General features: G+C 53.4%; 7 protein-coding genes across 7 annotated transcripts; 4 read left to right on the forward strand and 3 right to left on the reverse strand.

Annotated features, from left to right (window-relative positions):
• Positions 1–605: 605 nt before the first annotated feature.
• J4E83_001897 (uncharacterized protein) lies at positions 606–2,378 on the reverse strand (the record flags this gene model as incomplete). The annotated part of the gene is made up of 4 exons (XM_049328850.1): positions 606–792; positions 846–1,564; positions 1,612–2,208; positions 2,256–2,378. 4 exons carry the CDS (start codon positions 2,376–2,378, stop codon positions 606–608), a joined length of 1,626 nt encoding a protein of 541 aa, XP_049191822.1.
• A 516-nt stretch (positions 2,379–2,894) lies between these two features.
• On the reverse strand, positions 2,895–3,533 carry J4E83_001898 (uncharacterized protein; the record flags this gene model as incomplete). The annotated part of the gene is made up of 1 exon (XM_049328851.1): positions 2,895–3,533. One exon carries the CDS (start codon positions 3,531–3,533, stop codon positions 2,895–2,897), a length of 639 nt encoding a protein of 212 aa, XP_049191823.1.
• Positions 3,534–9,864: 6,331 nt separating this feature from the next.
• J4E83_001899 (uncharacterized protein) lies at positions 9,865–10,223 on the forward strand (the record flags this gene model as incomplete). Its single annotated transcript, XM_049328852.1, has 2 exons — positions 9,865–9,978; positions 10,047–10,223. The coding sequence occupies 2 exons, from the start codon at positions 9,865–9,867 to the stop codon at positions 10,221–10,223; spliced, it is 291 nt and encodes a 96-aa protein (XP_049191824.1).
• Positions 10,224–11,451: 1,228 nt separating this feature from the next.
• J4E83_001900 (uncharacterized protein) lies at positions 11,452–12,433 on the forward strand (the record flags this gene model as incomplete). The annotated part of the gene is made up of 2 exons (XM_049328853.1): positions 11,452–12,348; positions 12,401–12,433. 2 exons carry the CDS (start codon positions 11,452–11,454, stop codon positions 12,431–12,433), a joined length of 930 nt encoding a protein of 309 aa, XP_049191825.1.
• A 389-nt stretch (positions 12,434–12,822) lies between these two features.
• Positions 12,823–14,403, reverse strand: J4E83_001901 (uncharacterized protein; the record flags this gene model as incomplete). The annotated part of the gene is made up of 1 exon (XM_049328854.1): positions 12,823–14,403. The coding sequence occupies one exon, from the start codon at positions 14,401–14,403 to the stop codon at positions 12,823–12,825; it is 1,581 nt and encodes a 526-aa protein (XP_049191826.1).
• A 1,989-nt stretch (positions 14,404–16,392) lies between these two features.
• J4E83_001902 (uncharacterized protein) lies at positions 16,393–19,165 on the forward strand (the record flags this gene model as incomplete). The annotated part of the gene is made up of 2 exons (XM_049328855.1): positions 16,393–16,592; positions 16,714–19,165. 2 exons carry the CDS (start codon positions 16,393–16,395, stop codon positions 19,163–19,165), a joined length of 2,652 nt encoding a protein of 883 aa, XP_049191827.1.
• A 421-nt stretch (positions 19,166–19,586) lies between these two features.
• On the forward strand, positions 19,587–22,777 carry J4E83_001903 (uncharacterized protein; the record flags this gene model as incomplete). The annotated part of the gene is made up of 4 exons (XM_049328856.1): positions 19,587–19,673; positions 19,744–22,223; positions 22,273–22,394; positions 22,443–22,777. The coding sequence occupies 4 exons, from the start codon at positions 19,587–19,589 to the stop codon at positions 22,775–22,777; spliced, it is 3,024 nt and encodes a 1,007-aa protein (XP_049191828.1).
• Positions 22,778–23,139: the final 362 nt, after the last annotated feature.

Consider the following 23,139-nt stretch of genomic DNA (forward strand, 5'->3'; position numbering starts at 1 on the left):
CCGAAGTGTTGGTAAGGCGTGAACAGGTTTTCCTTTTCCCACGTGGGTTGGGGAAATCTTACGTTGCATTTTCTCGTGTTGATCGGAAAACGAGCGGGACTTGCCGGCGTAGTGCTGCTTCTTGCTTCTTTGTATAAGTTATGAATACTGTGAGGATCAGCACAATACATGTGTAACGACGACGTACTTGCCATCGAAAGTACCAGCGATCGATGTAGAATGACATCGACTCGTTCTTGTACAATCGACGATGACCTGACTTGCACGCGATACCAAGAATACAGCGTAGGCCACTAGCGTATGGAGGGAGTGGAGGTGGTAGACAGCGACTCATCAGACCGAAAGAGGAGGTGGCACTGATACATGCGTGATATCTACAGGACACTCATGAGCTACCTCTATGTGTGCGTCTACTGATCGATCGACAAAGATACACGACTGTATACCCCGTAAGCTACTCCGTAGAACACGGTGATCAATATGTACTCCTGAAATGCTCCAAACTCCTCGCTATGCAATGAACGTGTTCCTTCATGTCGATGATCTGCATATAATGGGTATTTCTCACGCAGCCATATCGTAGTTATGATATTAGGATGGCAGATTTAGAAGTTCTTCTTGGGCCTCATGTCCACGATCTCCAGGGGCGCGTCGGTCAGCTCGACCACATGACCTGGCTTGAGCGCTTCGGTGTAAATGTTATCGACGTCGTGAGGATGGAATATGCCAGGTCGACTGCAGTTCAGAATGGCTTGTTTGCCTGGGGGATCAGTAAGGCGGAAACAGCCCCAGCTATATCACTGTCAGTGTCTTGAACGAAACTAAGGGGAAGTTGAATGACATACCTAGGTTGTTTTGTCGGAGCGCAAACGATGGCGATGCTTTCTGGCATCATGACCTGATATCCGACATGGGTGTGCAAGTCTCTGCTGCTCATAAAGCAGGTCTGCGTCGGATGAGTATGAATCCAACCGAGGACCATCAACTCCTCTTTGTCGCAGTAGTCGAATAGCTCTTCTTCGTTCAACGTCTCGCAGGTATCGCTCGTGCTAGTTTGTTCGGGGATGATGAGTCGTGTGATGAAGAGGGCGTTGGACTTTAGTATTCCACCCAGCATACCGCATGTTTCAAGATTAAGACGTGTGTTGGAGGAAGCAACGGCAAGGAACTGATTGCGTAGTTGGGAGGGGAGGAAAACGGGACGGAGGGGATCGCCATTCTCCAGGAAGGCAGAAGGCTTGAATGTGAATTCGTCGAGCTCAGTGGAGGGCGTCAACGGTCTCTGATCCGGTATCTTGCTTGGCAAAGGTGGCGCGCTTTCTGAGATCTTGCCTGGGACAGGAGGAGGTCGTGAATGATCGTATCGCGCATCGTACGTAGAAGCTGGAGACTTGGGCGGCAACGGCGGTGGGGCTGCCGGCGTGCCAGAGGCTCTGTATATCTGCTCTTTTGGAGGTCGCGCAGGCGCCGTGTCGCGTGACTGGGAGTCTGACCATCTTTCTTGGGCAGTCTTGTAGGGTACCGTAGGGTAGTGGTATGGAGACGCGGATTGAGACGTGGGACGCTGGACTTGTCAGTAAAGAAGCCACATGGCTGTCGCATGAAGCTTACCGAAGAGTAAGATGTTCTATGGCCATTTTGCTGAAGTCTCGCGACTTCTTGCAGTTGGTTTGAGATGTCGTCTCCGTCGGGCCCTTGCTGCCAGCTGTCCCAGGTGCCTCCGCTGCGGCGCGCATGCTCTTCCTCCTCTGAGATGCCATGCTGCCGCACGCCTCTTCTGACAGTGTCTCTCCTCCGCACTTCTCTCTGCGCCAGTCTCGCGGCAAGCGACTGGTTCTCCAGAGAGCGCGCATCGATCGTGGGCCGCGAATCGAACGACCGTCTCTTGGGCCCCCGATCTTGAATCGCCAACCCGTCCAGCTCCTGCGGAAGAGCACCCAAGCCCTGCCCTTCCAACGATCGCAGGCTCTCCTTCTGTCTCCGTCTCCTCTCTTCGTATTCTTCATGCCTCTTCTTGATGCGCGGCGCGATCTCCTCGAGCTTCTTCAGGTCGCGACTGACGGCTGCTGTTGCAGCATTGAGCGCTTTTCGGTTCTCGGGCTTGTTCCTGTCAGGATGGCCCTGTAGTTTCTGGAGGACGAGGTCGGCGTGTCGGTATAGGAGGAGGTATGTCTGCGCGTCGTTGCCCTCTGCTTCATAAACTTGGGCCTGGTGGGAGTGAGTATGCGCATTTCAGCCACGGCAAGTAAACACACCTCTTTCTGCATGGTACTGGCTGTGCGCAGCCAATTCGCCAGGGGGATGTGCGCATTGTATGTGTAGTTTCCGGCCTGTTCCGTCACCTCGGGCAGGCTCACGGGGGTGTTGATGGTCGCCATTGCGGAGGATGCGTGTTGCGGAGCGGCGGGGCGTACGAGGTATGCCTAGGTATTCGCGAATGACGGCCTCAAGGCAACAACTTTGCGACAAACAGGACCGCTACCAGTGCGGGTGGGGGTGACGCGTCCTCATCAGTGACATGGGGAGATTGTGTGCGGCGCTGCCTGAAGAGAGTCAAGTCTAGGGCACTGTGATGGGGGATGGGTGATGCTGGATACATGGCGGGGCAATCAGGGCCCTGCTGCGGCGCGTGGCAAGCACGACCAGCTCGACTTGACGAGGTTGGGCATCAGACACATGCATCGCGAACAAGATGGGCACAAAGGCAGACGACGATCCAAGAGAGATTATGGTGGACTAGCGACGGCACTTGAATAGCAGCCATGTCTGATATGCAGGGCAACAGAGGCGGCCGCGCGTGTTCACGTGTAATGACATCGGTGTACAGGTCCACAGAATCTAATCGCGTCTAGTATCCAACATAACCAATTGTATCTAGCAAGATGCGCTTGACTTCACTTATCCTCCGAGTCCTCAGATAGCTTGTCCCATTCGCTGTCGGTAGATAGATCACCTGTTGATTCACCCATGCCCTTCCTTCTCTTCAGCGCTTCGTCCACCGGTGCCGCAAGACTCGTCGCCGCCCCCGTAGTACTCGCAGTAGTAGGACATCCACTGCCAACAGAAGCAGCAGCCTGTGTTGGGTTCTCTGTCTCATTTCCACTTGGTCTCTCCACGAACACCGTGCTCTGTGTCTCGGGGCGGGGCGCACGAGGCTGGCTCGACTTGGGCTTTATCGTTTGCGTCTGCTCAACCTCGGTATCCACCTCGGTATCATCACCTGTGTCCATGCCGTCTCCATCGTCGCCTGCACCTCCCTTCTCTTTTCCGCCCCTTCTAGCTTCTCGGATACGCTTTGCTTCCTCCTCCTTGGCTTGCGCAGCCTTGAGCTCCGTCGCAAACCAGTTTATCGACCACCAGAGACCTCCACACAGAAGTGAGAGGATGACGAAGTGTATGCTGTACGTCGCGATGAGCATGACGAACAGAAGAACCTGGAGCGCAGCGAACGAGGCGTTTGTTGCGATAAGGAGGGTGGGCGTCGGCCCCGCGATGAAGATGGACTCCCATAGCTGTTCGAAGAAGGCTGCCATACTGTGCACTTGTTTTTCCGTTCGTCGTAGGTGGTAGGCGTGCGTTCGTCGGTGCTTGCAGATATCGTCGTTCGTATTCGAAGTACTTGTACGGCCCCACGATACGGCTGCCTAGCCAAGTGGAAAGGTGCGTCGTTAGGCGATGTGACTTGGCGATTGTGTAGTGAATTGAGATGCGAAAGCGACTTGGCCGTTTACCAGCGCCAGAGTGAACTGACGGAGCGGCGTGCTGGAGTCGGGAGAGATGCTCGAGTGCTGTTTGATGCCCAGGTGTGTCGCGGGGCTGGCTTCGGCAGAGCTGTCCAAGCTAGCCCCCGGTCATTACCCTACCGCGTCACGCGTCGTGACCACTATATTACTCCGCCGCTCCATAAGCCTTTAGACGCGGCAAACGTGCCTCGTGATCAGAATCACATGCATCATACCTGCTACCGTCCAAGCATCATCGAGTCTTCTCACAACGATCTGCGTCCATACGCCTTCGCCAGCCTCATAGCTATGCTTCAATAGGCAATTGCATTACTTATCGTCATTGTACCGATAGCTCAACATCCTCTTGTCCGGCTCCCCATACATATGCTGTTACAGCAGAAGCTTAACAAGGCAGTTACTCCGCCTCCGCGCGTTGTGCACCGCCTATTTTCTGTGCTTCTTCGACTTTTTTGACATTCTTGTGCTCGAACCCAAAGGACGCAACCAAGGCAAGTCCACTCGTCACCAGCAAGAAGAGAAAAACGTCCCGAATGGCAATTTGATACGTCAACCTGTTCGTTCCGTTGCTGTTCAGTCCTTGTACCGGCGAATTCGGAAGGCTGGACTTGATGTCTACTGTCAAGCGACCCAAGAATATGGTTTGCGATATACAGAGGCTGACTGCACCGCCAAGTTGAAAGGCAAATTGTAATAATGCTGAAGCGAAAGTCAGATTTTACATAACACGACGTAAACAAGCCTTACCATTCCCGGTGACCATGTCTTCCTCCTTCAAGACAGCCGATACAGCTGTGTACGGCAGATTGATCGCGCAACCAGTACCAACACCACATATGATGAAGTATGCCGCCCACACACCATGGTAGGTGCTGACGTTGAGTAACGTAATGAGCCCGGATCCGACCTTCATTCGGATGGTCAGTCAATCCTGGCGATAAAGTTTCCAAATGGAACTCACTACGCTCAGGCCAGTCCCAAGGATGATGAATGGCGTCTATCGAGACTCAGTCCAGAACGGCGAGATCGCTCTGCAGAACTCACGTAACAACCTGATCTCGAAACTAGGGCCCCAACCACTACTACAGTCAAAATCTGCGTCAACGTCAAGAACAAAATCTCCACACCACTCCTTTGCGCGCTGAAACCCTTTACTGTCTGAAAGAACATGGGTACGTATATTCCATACTATCTTCATGTCAGTCTTATCGGGAAGCTGTGTGGGGGGAGCAATTACATACCGAGAAATTTGGCATCGAGAAGAAGAATAGATACACGACTCCGAAAGCGATGGATCGTTGTTTGAGGACTCCAAACGGTAGGGATGCGTCGTGCCCCATCTTCCACTCCATTAAGAGGAACAGCACAAGTAAGACCCCGGAGATAGAGAAAAGACCGATGATGATGGGAGAGCTCCAAGGAACACGATGGCCGCCCCATTGCATCGCCACGAAGAGACAACACATGGACGCGATCAGCAAGAGACTCCCGCCCAGATCAAGCTTGAGGAAAAAGCGACCAACATCATGTCCGCTGCTGGAAGTTTTCACTTTCCCAGCTCCCTTTCCTCTATCAAGTCTCAAGAACACCGCAACAAGTCCCAAAACCACGGCACCCAAGGGCAGATTACTTGTAACTCGTAAGCACAAAATCAGCGATTCGGGGCATACTCACAGCCAGAAGCACCACCGCCATAGTCCTCGATCAGCTAACAAACCTCCCACCACTGGCCCGACCCCAATGCTAACCCCAAACGCACTGACAAACAGCCCGAAGAAGAAGGGTCGCTGGGATAAAGGAACAATCTTCGTTACCACGGCAAAAGAACCTTGCATTAATCCCGCTGCTCCGCATCCTGCCACCGCTCTCCCTAGAATGAAGATTGCAGATGAAGGTGCGACCGCGCAGAGTACACTACCGACTAATGGTTACATCAGCTTATCGTTTTGTACACCCTACACTCATATTAGACCAAGAAAGCATCCGACGTACCTTCGAACACCCCCACAGAGACAAGATACAACATCTTGACATCCCCCACTTTATACAATTTCCCCAATGTGGGCTGCAGCGCTGTGAGCGCGAGAAGATACGCACTTCCATACCATGCGAGATGGTCGAGGACGTGGAAGGTTTTGGTTATGGTCAGCAGGATGGGGTTGAGCATTATGGTGTCGAGGGCTACGAGGAAGGTGCCGAGGTAGAGGGAGATTACAATGAGGATGATATGGGCTTTCGGTGTGGATTTTGGTGTGACAGAAGGAGTGGGGCGAGGAGTAGTGGTAAGCTCGATGGATGGGGACATGGTAGGATGTGGTTGACGTTTTGGAGGGGTTGAGTATGTTAGAAATGATGAAGTTGTTGACTTGAAGATGGGAGATGTTGAGGCTTCCGGCTTCTTGAACAAAAATTGTCTTTTCAGGCTTCCTCTCACGAATGTAACTACGACGGGGTCCACATGGCTGGCATCGGCCTGTCTGTCACAAAACAGCAACATCATCAGCAGTTTCGAAACGAGTATGGTACTTGTAATACACGGAAGAGGGACGGAAATATGAGAGGGTGTCGCAACTGAACAGCTGAGCAAGTAGCGCAGGTACCCGTAAGCCGCCATCCATGAAGCCGCCTGTACAACCCGAGCTTAACGACACTGAAAAGTTCCGGTCAACTGATTTTCACATACGCATGATAAGCTTCTGGTATGATTTCCGAACGGTACGGAAGGGTGGGGAGATAGGCAAGGTGTTATTTCGCTGTTACTCGCTGCATCCGCAATGGTAGCCACGATCGACCCGCCTCGACATCCACAGCCCCATCATGTTTCAAGAATCGTCCCCGAGCGATCTTCCTACCAGTTTCCACCACAAAACCCTCTCAGTCCCATCCTCCAGAACGACTTCGCAGGAGCTTTGGCGATAGTGCGAGTGAATTTCCGAATCTAGTAAATGTAGGGCTTGCCACACTGCTTGCGTCTCTGGGCGTTCCATGAGCTGACATTGGAGAATTTCCCGTCGGCGTTGCACTGTCCAGCAGTCGTGCTGTCCTTGGACGCCCTCAAGCACATTCTCGGGCAATCATCGACAAGGTTGTCCTGAAAACATCACGATGGTGAGCAAGTCAATCTTGAGTGTGAAGTGATACATGACGACTTACGATAACGCAGCAATGGCTGCCGTCTGGGTAAAGGCACTGGCAGTACGAAGCCACAACGCTGCTTACGCTGGCAAGGAGCACGGTAACGATAGTAAGACGCATGTTGGGCGTTGATGACGAGGATGCAGTTGGGTTGAGTTGAAGTGATGAGTGATGTGATGGTGCGGAGGAGTGGAAGAGAAACCACGATCTTTATAGAGTCCAGCAGACTAAAAGACCACATAACACGAGTCATAATCACATTTCGGCGGATTTACGAAGCACCCCACGGGGGGACGTGCATAGGTCACATTGGATCCGTTGAAGTAATCTCACGGAGACTACCAAGTACGCTTGTTTTCGTTTGGAAAGGTTCATGATCGTATCAATAATACACGGTGAGGAGGCACACCGTCATATCAATTATTACACGCGGCGATTACCGTATTCACAGAAAAGGGTTTAGATTGAATGGGAGCTTCCCAGCGATCGAGGTCCTAGGATCTCGAGAACTGAGGAAACTCAAGAGAAGGTACATTGATTGCCATAACACAAAGAGACGATTGCTTAAGAACTGCGCAAGGGCATCCTGACGAGCTCCTCCTCTACTTCGCGTTTCCAATGGTCCAATCCGTGCAGGAGCGGCGCCACGAAGCGTTCCATGAGCTAACGTCCGAGTACTTGCCACCAGCGTTGCACTTGTTGTCCGAGTTTCCGTTGTCGATGCATCGGGCCACGCAGTCCTTCCTGATGCCGTATTGCTAGTACATCGTTAGATTCGGTCGCTTGAATTTCCTGTTTGATTCGACTCGGGCTATCATTGGCTTACAGTAACGCAGCAGTGGGAGCCATCCGCGTAGAGGCATTGGCACCATCCATCAGCGGCGACGGAAGTGATGGCGGCGAAGATAACCGCGGCGATGGAGAGTCGGACCATTTTGTCGTGGATCGAGGTGAATGAGTAGTTGAGTGTGATGAAGAGGTGTGTAAAACTTGTGGGTAATGAAGATGCTGTGTCGGTATGCTAGGTATCGAGAAGATCACTGTTGCTTTATATAGACGGCAAGATCATGTTCGTCTATCACAACAGAGACGACCCGGAGACGACCCACCAACCACACCTGGGTACCTTCCCGCCAAGGCCTGCATTTCATAAGACCCATGCGCAAGGGGATGGTCTCGAATGGGAAGTATCTCAACTCCAAGGGCCTCGTCTATCACAATGAAACATTGTGGTCAGCTGAGTAGAAAAAAAGTCGTCGCGCCGATTCCATTGTGATGTTGAGGTCAGTGGAACGATACCTAGATACCTAGGTAGGGCCGAATGGTCCTTAGGTTCGGAGGTCAGTGCGGAAGTCGGAGAGCACCTGCAGACGGGATCTAAACGATGTTTAGATACCTAGATAGAACGACATCTACGACACACACTCCTTACATACACAGCAATGCAATTAATCGCATCAAGCACCTGTACAAATAGAAAAAACTACAGTCTCACCACCACACTATCACGATGACGCGCAAAAGATCTACACGGGCTTGAACAGCCGCAACGATCTTACATAACACGTTCCCACGCCTGTCTCCCTACGTCACCCTTCAACGTACACCGATCAGCTCTAAACAGCGCATATAATATGACCGAACAGTTGACCGAATTTGGAAGAACCTGCCAAACGTGGTCTACTGTGCTTACAGGAAAGTGCCGACTGCCGAATTCGGACCGTCACGAGTCAGTACTACCAGACGTTTCTGGAGTTGTGGCAGAGCCTCACTCGAACCGCCTGTTGTGGAACCCGTTGACCATGAGCGCCTCGGACCCAAATTTCCACTCTACGGCCAAACTATGTACATTCGATAGTACGAAGGGGACTGTGTCAGCAGCCAACTAGTGGACTATCACCAAAACCGGCACGGGGGAAATACACGGCCAAAGATGCGCGCTGAATGTCCCGAAGCCAGTCGCTATCTGTGCAGACCGGGCCGGTATGCTCACTGTGGTATGTACTACCATGAAGTCTGCAGCCATGCCGCACTCTAGAAGATGGAAGCAAGATAATGAGTAGCACGAGGGGAGGATGAGAGGAAGTACACCAAAACTGCCATCAGACAGTTGCGAGTAAAGCGCTTGCAGCCACGAGATATAACCCAATGTCTAGTAACTTTGGAAAGTCTACTTTGGCCAAGTCGGAATGATATCCTCAGTTCCAGATGTGCATCCCCAGGAAACCCACCGGTTCACGGGTACTTCCGACGTCGCCACCGCTGGTCTCCAGGAGAGCAACCTTGATGAGGGCCAGATCTGCGGTGGTGTCTTCGTTGAGGACTCCAGCAGCGTGTAGATGGAGCACATGGCTAGTGAGCTCGTGATGTTGGAATTAACGACCGAAAATGAAGCGTGGTTTCTCCATTTGTTGTCGCCCCTGCGTTAGTACGTGATCCCTCAAACATGTAGGTGAGATTGTACCGTAGATACCGCTCCAAAATCGACCCCATCGATCCATTCAAGTCTTGGAAGTTGGGTTAGTGAGTTCGTGATCTTGGAAATATCCGCCGAGAAGGAAGCGTGGACCTGAGTGGTCTCTCGTATTAGTCATGACCCCTGCGTTGGTCTACGTTGGCTTGTTCCTCTCCCTTGCAATTCACACGCAATAGTTTCCTGCACATAATCTTTTTGCCGGTAGCCGCAGCATGTCACGATTGCTGACACGGAGATACCCCTAGAACACACCGACACTCGTGAATATCCGGTGGTCGAAAACGACCGTACGAGGCTGGGCTAACTTGAATGCACTATCTTGAGCGATATGAGAGCATCACTCGGCCAAATATCAGTGCCGACTCATTTGTCTGTAGATATAAGCAAGAGCTTAAGCAAGCTTAAATATCAGAGCACCACCCTCTCTGGACAGCACCAAGACACTCAATCTAAATCCACTCTACTCCACACTCTTCTACTACCTCTTCGAGACTTCTCACAACCGCCAAAATGGTCCGCATTCTCTCCCTCGCCACTATCATCATCGCCAGCGCCATCAGCGCTCAGGCCGCCCAGTTCTGCCAGTGCCTCTTCGGTGATGGCTCGCACTGCTGCGTCTACTCTGTGAGCAACCCTTCATGAACGACACAAGATAAAATGCATCTTGGATGCTAATTTGAGATACTCTTTAGGACCCCAAGATTGGTGACCTCGACTGCCAGCGCTGGTGCACCAACGCCCACCGCGCCGATGGTGCCACCAACCCCAACAACCCTCTTGAAGTCGGCACCGCCTGCGCTGCTGGTGGAAAGTACAGCACTGTCAGTGGCTGGAACGCTCAGTTCCGTACCTCTTGCTACAAGCAGTAGATGGTCGTTAGCTCGATCTCGGGAGTCGGCAGGGGCTTTTGATGGGTGGACGGCTAATACGGGGCTGTGGTGGACACGTGGGGAGAGCTGTTTGTTGTAATGGGTTAAGCAAGACGTGCGATATGTAAACAGGCGACAATCACAATATTAAACCGGCCCACCAATTATCGTGCTCGCAAGAGTTGCTGTCGAACGTGCATATTGTGATGAGATATATTAAAGAAGCAGGGTGCACCCCCGCAAGACCTCGGGACCTAAGCCGTTACTAGCGTACCCGAGCCCCACTCTAACAGCCGAGTTATCCTCCTTTGTACAGAACTACCCGCCTATCTTCTTTGAAGAAGCTTCGCCGAGGTGCTTGGGATCGGCGGTGAGGCTCTTGAGGCTGGGGGATCGACTGCAATGAACGCGCTCCCCCAACCGTGCGATGAGATTGTCAGCTGTGGTGCCGCGCTGGATCGTAGCAGCCTTCTGCAGATGTGTAGTAGCTGTCACGGTAGTCGTGACTTCCGAAGGAAGCCACGCATACTCAGCCAGTTTCATCTGGAATCCTATTCTACGCCTCTTTATTCAAATATCGTCAGATTCTACTGATGCCGTTCTCGTATATGAGTACCTTGATGTCGTGGCCCAAATCAGGAGATAGTGCAAGGCACGCAGCAATTTGAAATGCTCTACTCGTACAATTACCAGGTAGATGGTATGCTACCCAGCTACATGGCTTTGGGCCGATGACGAGTGTCTTCCCGCAAGCGTCGGGACATTGTTTCAGGGGTGTCTGTGGCTGCGTAACATGGTGCCTGTAATGAGTCAGAATGGCGCCTTTATGGAGGTAGATGTATGACTAGATCGATGTCAAAGAAGATAACGAAAGATCGCTCTCGTAGTAACAGAAAAACTGGTGTCCGATGAAGTTGTATCGAGTTGGCACGGCGGTGCCTGCTGATTATGTGCATAAGAGGAAACGCGGGCAACATAAAGGCCATTTGTGGTAGTTGCGACGGCCGCCCTTGGTTGAGGGCGGCGCGCCTGCCACTACCAGCGCCCTTTTCGTGACTCAAGGAAAGCAGCAAAAGCTTGCTCCTCAGTAAATAGAAGAACTTCTGTGAATAAACATGCTTGTTAGAACATTAGACAACTACGTTTGATTACGATTTGAGATTGATCGCATTGCAGCACCACTTCCACCCGCCTTCGACCGACAGTTCTAACTGCATCCGACAAGAAGATGGAAATCAAGCTGGCGCCTAAGAGATACCAGCGTATCGCACAGGACCTTGAGAAGCTCCCATGCGAGCTTCACGACGATATACTAGACGAACTGGAATACTCGCAACTAATTCGCCTTTCTTCTTGCGCCGGGCCACGTCTTACTTGGTCCCTCAAAAATAGCCGATCGCTCTGGGGTAAATACTTCCGCGGCGAGGACATGAGTAAATGGCAGACACTACTTTCCATCACAGACCACGTAAAGTTCGCATGTTTCAAGAAACCGGAATCCAAGGGAGATCTACCGGACGTCTTCAAAGACAAAGGCCGCCTTTACTTTCTGACCTATCGCAATTCAGACTGGAAGCATGAATTGGATAAGAACTGGACTCGTTTCAGACAGGAACGAGGGGAGCTGGGAACAAGGTGGCTCTCGGAGTTAAACGCGATCATCCTTACTGAGACTTGGACCATGTTCCACGAAGACTACTCCCGAATCGTCGTACCGATGCTCCCAAAATTGCCGGTGCAAGCTTCAGCAATCCTCTCTAAGATTCCCGAATTAGGTGAGAAGGATTACAAATACCAGCACCATGCAGACGGCGCTGTATCCTCCGCCGACAAACTAGCAGCTTTTGTCGACATGTATCAACAAGTCCGTCTAGTCAGAGCAGAAACGCTAGCAGCGGAACTCTACCGACTGGCGGATATCTACGAGGCCCATCCCGCCCGTCTACAGCAGCCGTTTGATCCCCGAACCCAGGCTCCTGACGAGTTCAATGCGGAGCATATTCCCACTCAAATGCGACGTGAGGCGCGAAGGATGATTAAACGGGCGAAGACCGCTCGCTGGAACAGCAGGGATGTGAAACCCTTCCGCTTCAAGTATCCTCCACTTGTGCCGTATGAGAGCCAGGTACGGTCATTTCATGATTGTCTTGAGGATGTTGCAAGAAACCACGGGGTAGACAAACAGCAACTCGAACCGATGGAGATTGTGAAAAAGGGCCAAGCTGTTGTGGTGAACGCACCAGATTGGGCGCGGGAGGATGCAGAAGGAGAGGTGGATGGGGTTGCGGACCTTTGCACGGTATTGGAGAATCAGCACATAAGCGAGTGTGGGCTCAATCCGAAACTCTGTATACGTGCCTCACGGTTTCAATCAGCAGGCTTGCCCGTCCTTCCGCGCGGCGACGCGGAGTTGGATTGGCTAGAAGATTTCGCAGAGGCGACGGCATGGTTGGAGGAAAGGTCTCGCCACGGTCTCGAAAACATTGGTTGGAGTTTAATTTTAGATTGCTGTCCTCGGATATGCGCGAGTGGTCTACTTTTACAGTGTATCAAGAGCAGTGAAAACATGGAACAGAAAGTGCTCGTATTCCACCGTCTTCTAGCGTCCTCCAACAACGGGTGGTGCGGACTTTAGATGGCCCTTGGCATACATGTCCACATATTCCTTTGCAGGCCAACCGCCCCACTGTTCAACACTCTCGATCTGTGTCTTGATGAGAAGTGCTATGTCTTCTGGTGCACCCGATGTGTGATCGTTGCCTCGCTCGAATCCTCCTCCATCGACAGCTAGGCGCAACGCCACGAGTGTCTTGAACAGAAGGTGCCTGCCTGAGCGCTGAGCTTCTGCACGCGCCGTCACCTCAGCATAATGCTTGGTGAACCAGGTGGTGAATGAGTAAAGACCCTCATAATCCCGGAGAATACCTAGCCCTCGTACATAAGCATGTAGCTCCGCGGGCCCCGGAATGTGTGGCGAAATGACGTTGGCTGTCTGATCATCTGTAGGCGACTGCACATCTGCACTAGCACCGACTAGGCCGTTGAAGAGCGTACGAAGGCGAGAGGAGGCAGTGGAAAGAACATGTCGTGTATCGTCAAAAGAAGCGGAGCCTCGTTCGACGGCTTGAGCGGCGTACATAGTCGCAATACAGACCAGACGGAATATCTCATCGTCGACGTCAAGATCAATCTCTTCCATATCTTCAACAATGGAACAAATGAGCTTATACCGAGCAAGACTGAGAACATGCTTATGCCCTTTCTGAGACGCCAGCACCTTTATCATGCAAGCCCAGGCTGGTCGGTAGATCGGTCGATAGTATTTGAGAAGCATGTATGCGTATTCGACACAGTATTGCCTGTTCGACCTGAGCTGACGAACGTGCTGTTCTGGAGGTAGGAAATCAACTTTATAAAAAGATGACTGATCGATGCTTCCAAAGCGACACAAGAAGTCAATGATCGCCTTGAAAAGAAAACCCGGGATCGAGTTGCCTGAAGTGTACTGGTCGTGAATGCCGTCGAGCATTCGGCCTACCCTGCCGTGTTGAATGTCCCTAGCCATGTCTAGTAAACCTAGACCCGTGTCGAACTCTGGGCATGTCTCTAAGAGGAACGCAAGGAGGCGGCGTTTAGGTTTGACGTGTGCCATCTGCATTCGTCCAAGTAGCCCTCGGTAGCCAGGAACGGGTTCGCTAAGATATACATAGTGCAACGTAGATAGCGGGTCGGGGACTGCTTCCTTCATGTCTCCAGGTAACATATGAGTGGTGTCCTCTTCATGAGTATTTTCTGCATCAGACGAGAATTCTGTGCGGTTCGATCGCTCTGCTTCAGCATGATACAACTTTTCGAACATTGCAAGATAGATATCTGGATGAGCAGGCTCTCCAGACAGCTCATGTGAGAGGAAGCATGCCCAGGCCTCTCTACGCGTGCGCGTCGTTCGTATACGGCCAGCCCAGAGCAGAGGGCGAAGGTGTTTAGCATCTCGATACTGGGAGGAGATGCGCGGTAAAGAAGTTCGAGTCTGTATCGTAGGACTAGAATCGGTATCCCAGCCAGCGTATACTTGCGCTACATCTTCCCAGAGGCGACCGCTGTACCCAGCTTCATACATACGGTGCAAGAGCTGGGAAGCTCGCGAGGCACCAAACTCGTAGCCTTTATCCTCATCCATTGCTGTGCGATTCTCCTTCCACGGTGGCCAGGTAGGCCCTTTGAGCTCAGCCCATTCTCTCTCTTGAAGCGTTTTCGCATGTGCCAGCTGGTTGCGCGCAACGGACCGAAAACCGAGGCGTGTCACCGTTATTGCAGGCGACATACTCGCCATATATTGAAGGATCTTGAACTGAGCCTTTTCTTGGTGGGCAGCGAAGACTACAGGGCGAGCAGAAGTGGGCAGCGAGAGTAGCAACAGGAATGTGTTGCAAAACTGCGTCAAGTCGGAAAGCATGTTAGGGGATAGAGGATTGGATCCAGAAAAATCATCGCAGAGTCGGCTTGCTTCGGTAACGAAAAAGGACGCAATCCATGGCATTGACTCGGGCCAGAGCTCGCGTCCATGGCGAAGTAAACGGGTCGTGATGATCTTGAGCTCCGACCAACTTATCGATTCCGACTGCGCAATACGATCAACGTGCCTCATGACGATACCAAGAGCAGATACTCTGATGTGCTTGCGACGTAGGAACAGTAGAAGCAGGAAAAGAGGTGCCATCTCGACCCCTTGTTGGAAGCATTTGACTGCCGCAGTCGATCGCGGTTCTGTGAGACAAGACGCCCATCGTTGTACACTTCCAACGGTATAGCCTTGATTTTGTAGTATCTCCAGCTCCCGCGGTGTATATTGGAACGTCGACTCAACCATTGCCGTTTCCGTATGATGTTGAAGATATCGGGCAAGAATCGAGTAAATAGAAGCAGGTTCAGGAAGCAGCTCGGTGCTGACGGAGGGTACAGGCTTCGGCTTGCGTCCTCGCAACGCAGAGCGGGGCGCAGTGTAGGATAAATCAGTCGCAGACGGCGGCGAAACGAAGTAGAGGTTTCTGGCTGAGTGATCCATTGATTCCAGGACTGTCGCAGGTCTGCTGGGACGCTTCGCCTTTCTCGTGCGGCGGGACAATTGCGGTCGAAATCTACCATCCTCTTCTGCATCCTCGAGCACGTCTGGGAACGGCGAAGAGGCGTCCGATGGAGCATCTGTACCTAGATTGCTTGAAAAGGCATCTATGGGACTCTCAGAGAGGGTTGTGTTATCAGGGGCTGGTGCGGAGTAGTGCCTCGAAAGTCGATGAGGCACCTCATGGTGAGGAGAGGCTATACCGGGGCGGGGTTTGCGCGTCGCGGGGCGATGGGAGAGCAGGGACGCTGAAGGAAGCTCGAGATGACATGTCGAAAGGAGTGGTGTGTCCCGCCATGGAAGATGGGTTATGGGATTACAAAGATACTTGCAAACCAGGTCAGTACATAGTAAGCCTTGAACATGGCGTGCGGGCCTACCCAGTGCGGTAGGAGGCGCGTCACACGACGGCCGAAGCGGTACGGACTACCTGGAGCTACCAGGGAGAGTACTAAGGGCATTCATCAGACGCAATAGACGTGGAGCGACGCGTGCGAAAACCAATTGCGGAGAGTTGTCGAGTGCAGTGAGAAAATCGTGGGTAGCTCATGCCCCATCGTCGCTAGCGCAGCATGCTACAGTCGCAAACCACCCGTGGACGACTTGGACATCGTCACCCAAAGGAGCGATAGGCGTGTGGAGAGCGAACACGCTTGAATTGGCAAACAGAAACTCAGGGGTCATTCAAAAGGAAAAGAATCACCCTCGTCGCCAGCAGTTGCCAGGCAGTAATTGCTGCGGCACTCTGCGGCGTGGTCTTGGCGCTGCCCTTTGCGCGTTCCATTCATCGCTGCACTTACTTCCACCAAGCCAAGTCAACTTTGGACAGCCGCCAACAGCACGCCCAACCCCTAGGCACCATTTGCGCGTCACCGCAAGCCGTCTTGGACCCCGTCACGCGCCTCTCCAAATTTCAGCATCGCGCCTGCCGGTATCGCGGACAGGGCATGCTGTGAAGGAAGCCGCCGAAGCACGACTCCGGCCGCCCTGAGCGCGTTCCATCCCACGCCATCACTCGCGCATCGCCAACAGCACCCCAAAGTCACCATGGCCGCCGCCAACGGCACCCTCTCCCCGCCGTCGCTCCCCCAGGCGCCCAACTCGCCCGCTGCCGCCAAACGGAAACTCGCCGAGCGTCCTGCCATTGCCGTCAATGGCGCATCCACGCCTGCACCGGGAGAGAGCGCCAGTGCCAGCGCGCGCTCTCTGCAGGCAGTATTGGGAGACATACTGGCAGTTCTCAAGAGGTATGCCGCCTGCGAAGAATTCCCCGCCCCGCGCGTTATCGCCGTAATGCCAGCAGCCCATGCACGGAGTGCGCTGGCTGGGCTCGTCCGCACCTCTGAGTCGCATGTTGACACTGAATAGCTACGACACCAAACCCTCCATCTTGTCGCATCCCATCACCTCGTCGATAACGCGATCCGCCTCTGGAGAAGCCGACTCGAAACGCACCAAGCTGACCCCACCCGACGGCCCTGCGACCATCAGCAACCTGATACAAGACGGCTCGTACGACTCTCTGCACGCACTAGAGAAGGATGTCGAGAGCGCTACCACTGAGATTCTGGCGTCCAGCGGCCCAAGTGATTCCTCGGCAGCCCAGGCGTCGCCCCAAGACACAGCGCTGCAGGGCAAAGTGCTCGCCTTCCAGACCGTCCTGAAAAACCTTGTGGCCAGAGAAGGGGCGCGCAAAGCGCCTGGTTCAGCAAAGCAAGTCAACGGCGATGCCGACGCTCCAGCCTCAGGAGAGGAGGGCACTCCGGTGCCGATCAAGGAGGAAGATCAAGACGCAGAGATACCCCAGAGCCGGACTGTTCTCACGCTGTACGGGAGCGCGCCGCCGAAACAGCTATTCTCCAGTCTGCAGCAACCCCAGAAAATTCCCCCCGCCCATGGAATATCCACGCTCGACACCGCCGTCAAGGTGACTCTACCCTTGCGCGAGACGAACCTCCCCAACCTCATCTCGACGACAGAGGTTTACCCCATCCCAGAATCAGATAGCAAAAAGAAGGTTGCGACTATTGGAGACGTCTTCCGTGCACCTGCCCACTTGCCACAGATCAGTCCCCCCAAGTCTGCCCGACCAACAACGAGCAAAGGCAACAGCACCATCACCTTTGCGCACCAGGAAGCGCCCAAACCTCGTCGCAAGGGCTCCCAGTCGCACGCGCATCAGAACCTGTCTTCTGGCTTTTGGCTTGGGTATGCTGGGGTAGATATGCCGAAAGATCAGACCTCGCCAACAGCGAAGCAAAAGAGCAGACAGCGGGCGTTGAGCATGGGCGAAGCGCAGCAACCACCGTCCGAGGCGATTCTGGTTGCCGTCCAACAAGCCAAGGAAGATGCCCTGTTTCGCAGTGCGTACTCTAGCTTTGCGCCCACTCGGGATGACAGCTCCGCTATTATTCCAGAGGAGACGAAGAACATGGTGTGGTGGCAGAAGGTTGGTGAGAAGCGCTTCAACGAAATGTTCCCGATCGATCCGGCTCTACTCGACCCTGAGCAGGCCAAGCAAGCACTTACTAACGGGACCACCGATGAGGATGAACTATTCAAAGAGGCGGTGGAGAATTTCACCCCGGTTCAAGGAGACGTGTTACCTGGGATGGAGGAAAAGACCGAGGAGGAGAAGGATACAGACGAGGTACTGAAGGAGATATCGGAACTTCTCGAGACACTGGCCTCGTACCAAAGGATACGAAATCTCTCCCTCACAACCAACCCACGCACTCCTGTTGTACAGAATGCTTCACTCGCGACCCTGGCCGGCAGCCCATCCACACCCTCATCGGAAGAATTCGACGTCTATCAGATACTCAAGTCACAGCTCACCCTATTGATCTCGCAGCTTCCGCCGTATGCAGTCGCCAAACTCAATGGAGACCAAATGGACGAACTGAACATCAGTCGAACTATCCTGTTCGACACCAAAGAGTACAAGGGCGTCTTGGAAGAGGATCAGCTATCGAAACTTGCAAAGACACCAGGAATGGCTGCTGCAACGCCGGCCACACTGGCGCGAACGAGTTCTGGAACCAACGCGCATTATCCCGCAGCTGGGCACCAGTACAGCCGTCCAGCGCCGTCAGTGCCTCAGTCCGGCGCTCGTCAAGTGTACTCGCAACCACAGTCCCTCCACCGATCATCGTCGATGCACCTCCAACGCTCGCCTTCGGGTGCGGCGCAGACGTTCCAACCAGGTGGCGCGTCTTATGCTCCCAACTCCCGGCCGGGGTACTCTGCAACCCCCTCCTACAACCAACAAACACCGCGACCAAGCTATGGAACCACTCCTTCTGGTCAATACTTCCCGCAACGCTCTGCACAGCCAGGTAGCTACACGGGCGCTCCTGGCTCACAGTACTATAATTCCACACCCGCACAGGGCCAGAACCGTTATGCATCACAGCAGAACCAAAGCAGCTTCTACCCTCGCTCACAAAATGCGGCACCTATGTACAACGGCGCACAAGCACCGCCGCCACGAAATGTGTCACCCATCAAGGGCGCGCCCACGCCATCGGCTTATGGTACACGGCCACCATATGGCACGCCCGTGTCTGGAGGGCAAATGCGCAGTACATACTACGGTCCTTCCCAATACGCAACTCCTCAAGCGCCTGCTGCCGCTGCTCCCTATAATGGCGCAGGCAGCAATCCTCAGCAGATGATGCTTGAAAGACAGCAAGCGCAGCAAGCACAAGCCCGGCTTGCGGCGCAAAATAGTTTTAGTAGTAGTAGGCAGGGGTCGGGGACGCCGCAACCTCCCAACGGCTCCATGTATGGCGCTAATGGGGCCTCCATGTCGACGTAGGGTGTTTTGATGAGTGGACATGGATTTGCATGGTGTTCTGGATACCATAGATCAGCTTCTGGCGTTTCGGGCAGTAGCAACGAGCGGGAGGATTATCATTTCTGGACATGTTCGTGTTTAGCAGCGGCATTGTTGTCTTTGTAGACGACCCATGTCACGTAGTTAATTGGGCCAGCGTGTCATAGTTGAACGGGCTCTCTTTCGAGCAAGTAACAGATTTATTGAAAAGGAGACCCTGCCGGGCATTATCCATGACTGCTAACTGTGGCTGTGACGTGGCGTGGATCCTGCATTGCGCTTAGAGTTGCCGAAATGACGTCGCGCAACGCGTTCCTTCCGGCGAGGCAGCTGGGCGGACGGTCGCTGATGGCAGTCCTCATCGCTGCCTCTGCGGACAAAACCATGAGACCCACACTCCACCATGGCTCACCTCTTGCGTGGAAAGCAGGCGGGTGTCAGCAACGACCTCTCTCTGGGCCTGGGCCCTGATTCATTCGTGCTCGACCATGTACGCGCTCGCTGTCTTCTCGCCCCGCCGTTCCCCCAGCCCTATACGCGCAAGCTAACAGCACGTGAAGATCCGCAACTATGGCATCAACTCCAAAGTCACCCAGGTCGCATACGACCCCGTCCAATCCCTCCTAGCCGTCGGTACGAGCGACAGCAAGTATGGCCCCGGCCAGATCTACATATTCGGGCAGAAGAGGGTTGAAGTGGTGTTGTCGCTGCCCACGCGCAACGCCTCGATCAAGATCCTGCAGTTTTGCGCCGAGAAGCTGCTGTGCGTAGACTCAAAGAACGACTTGTCCGTCTTTTCGCTCGAGACGAAGAAGCTGCTCAACGCCCATTCCCCTCCCGCCCGCATCACGGCGCTGCACTGCGACCCTACCATCGATTACGCGCTGCTCGGTACACAGCACGGTGAGGTGTACGCCTATGATCTGGCTAGGGAGGCACTCACGCCCTTCAAAATACCCAACTTGTGGAGGGAAAAGTTTCCACGCTCACGCCTAACCTCTGTTGTTACGCTCTCGCTCCACCCTCGAGATATCGGCTCCCTCCTCATTGGGTACAACTCGGGCGCAGTCATCTACTCGTTTAAGCAGAACAAAGCCCTGCATTTCTTCAACTACGTGATCCCCAAAGGAGCCCCTGGAGGCGACTCGGATCCAGTCTCCGTCTCCAAGGACCGCGAACCTCCGCTGACCCAGGCTGTCTGGCACCCAACCGGCACCTTCGTTCTGACGGGACACGAAGACAGCAGTATCGTTGTATGGGACTCTAAAGATGGCCGCATCGTACAAGCGAGGACCTTGACCGATACAAACGTAGACAAGCCCGGCCCAGGCAGCTTCAGCCCAGGTGCCATGGAAGGATCGTTTGCACTCAAGTCCCCTATCTTCAAGATTGCGTGGTGTGCAAACCAAGACCCTGATGATACCGCTATTCTCATCGCTGGTGGACAGCCATCCAACATATCCGCCAAGAGTCTGACGCTGTTCGAGCTGGGTAGAACACCGGTTTATGCGACCGCATCCTGGCAAGTACTATCCGATCACTTCGAGAATCCCAAGAGGCAAAGGATACTTCCATGCCCGCCTGGGACGGAGGTGGTGGACTTGTTCCTCATTCCAAGGACGTCCCCTCATTACGCTGGCTGCCACGACCCCATTGCCATTCTGGCCTTACTTGCATCTGGGGAGTTGATCACCCTCTCGTTTCCAAGCGGAATGCCCATCACGCCAACTAATCAACTGCACCTCTCCATGACGCTTGTTCATCCGTATATCAACTACGCAAATCTCGCGCCTGTAGAGCGTACACGGTGGCTTGGCATGACCGAGAAGCGCCAACACGGTCCGCAATTCCTTATCGGTGGTGCCGAGGCTGTTCATCCCCTCAAGCGGTTTGAGAACCGAAACATCGTCCAGACAGCTCATGCAGATGGCACCATCAGGCTATGGGATGCAGGACACGCCGATGAGATTGAGAACCCTGCGTTGCTACAGGTAGACGTAGCTCGAGCAGTCGGCCGCCCAGAGCATATACACGTCACACAAACGTCGTTTGCAGGAGCAGCATCTGAACTATCCGTAGGGCTGAAGAGTGGTGAAGTAGTGGTGTTCAGATGGGGTGTAAACAGGCATGCTGGACAGGAGTACCCACCGGGTGACAATAAACCGCAAGCGCTTACCAATATCTCAGAAAGAAGTGAAGCGGCTCTCAAAGAGGGACTGCTGCCTTTCACTTTGCTTGACGAGGGCAATGGACCAGTCACCGCCTTGAAGCATTCTGATGTTGGCTTTGTTGCTGCGGGCTTTGAGGGTGGCAGTCTGGTCATTATTGATCTGCGAGGGCCCGCTATTATCTACAGAGCATCGATACAGGAATTTGTCAAGCCGGACAAACGCGCCAGCTTCCGGCGGAGTTCAACGCAGGCAGCACCCAAAGCGGAGTGGCCCACTTGCCTCGAGTTCAGTGTTATGACACTCGAAGATGACGACTATTCCAGCATTCTACTTCACGTCGGCACCAATCTTGGCCATCTGGCAACCTTCAAGCTACTGCCAGAATCAAGTGGCCAATACTCAGTGAAACCTGCGGGTGTGTGCTCGCTTGACGACAAGATTATCAACATTAGCCCCATGCACGCCGAAACTGGTCGCCCAGCATACGCTTCGCAGTCTGCCGTTGCAGGACTTCGGACTGGCTCGAAGATTAGCGGCGTCCTTTTAGCCACAACAGCCTCAGGCGCGAGGTTATTCCGTCCCGCCACAAGTAAAGGAGCGCACAAAACCTTTGATCAGTTCTTGTGCGATGCTGCGACTGTAGTGAGGTATGAAGACAAGGGCTACGCAATGCTTGGGTTGTATGGGGATGGATATGCGAGAGCGCATTCGCTACCTGCATTAAAGGAGATCGGGTCTGTCAACCTCAGTGATTTCTTAGACATCAGACGCTTCTCTGAGGCAGTCATTACAAGTACTGGCGACATCTTTGGCTGGAAAGGGCCTGCGGAAATGGCTCTCGTCAACGTCTTTGGAACGGGACTGCAATAGTAGGTCGACTCATCTTCCCAGCCATACATATGTACTGACCAAATCTAGTGAACGCGCGAAGGATGTGTTGCTTAACCCAGAACTTTTAATTCCGCCACGACCCACTATTAGCAATATTCAATGGATCTCTGGCACCCAATATGTAACGCCAGCCGACATGGATCTTCTCAGTAAGCTGTTGTTACTTCGATTCCCAGTCAATTACTGATGTCTCTTAGTCGGTGGTCCTGATAGGCCCTTATCAAATCGTCAAATGGCACAGCAGCGAGCAGAGGCAGAGCAGGAACGACGCCGCGCCAATCCGACCGCAGCCAGCTCTTCTGCCGCTGGATATCAGTCATATCCTACCCAAGTATCCCCGACTCAAGAAGGATGGGGTGCTTGGGCGAGTCGCCAGCTCAACGAGCGCACGGAGAAGCTAAACATTGTTGGGGACAGTATGGACAATCTTTCGCAAAACAGTGCAGGTTGGGCAAATGACGTCAACAAGTTTGTCGGAAAGCAGAAGAGAGGGCTAGTCATGGGTGCTATGAAGAGTAAATTCGGATTTTGAGTCGGAAAAACATCCCATGGAAGCATGATACAGGATGGTACACGGCTATATAGCTACAATGAAGATTTTAAATGCGAGCTGGGCGTTCTATTGAGCGATTCCGGACTCCAAGACTCTTAATGTTACCTGCAGGGAAAACTCGCGGCCTCTTCTGGTGCTTGTGATGCAATATCTGAATGTGAAACCATCAATCTTGACTGACCACGCCCGTAGCACCCAAAACCGGTATCATCTCGCACCCTTGGTCAGCGACCCCGGCTAGCGCAAGGCAGCTTCCCCAACCGTGCGCTGCCCTGCTGCACCTTGACACACCACCACTTCCTATGACCACATTGAAACGAGAAAGCAAACCTTCTTCACAA

Source organism: Alternaria metachromatica (assembly GCF_023757995.1).
Source record: "Alternaria metachromatica strain BMP 0045 chromosome Unknown scaffold_3, whole genome shotgun sequence".
Lineage (NCBI taxonomy): Eukaryota > Fungi > Ascomycota > Dothideomycetes > Pleosporales > Pleosporaceae > Alternaria > Alternaria metachromatica.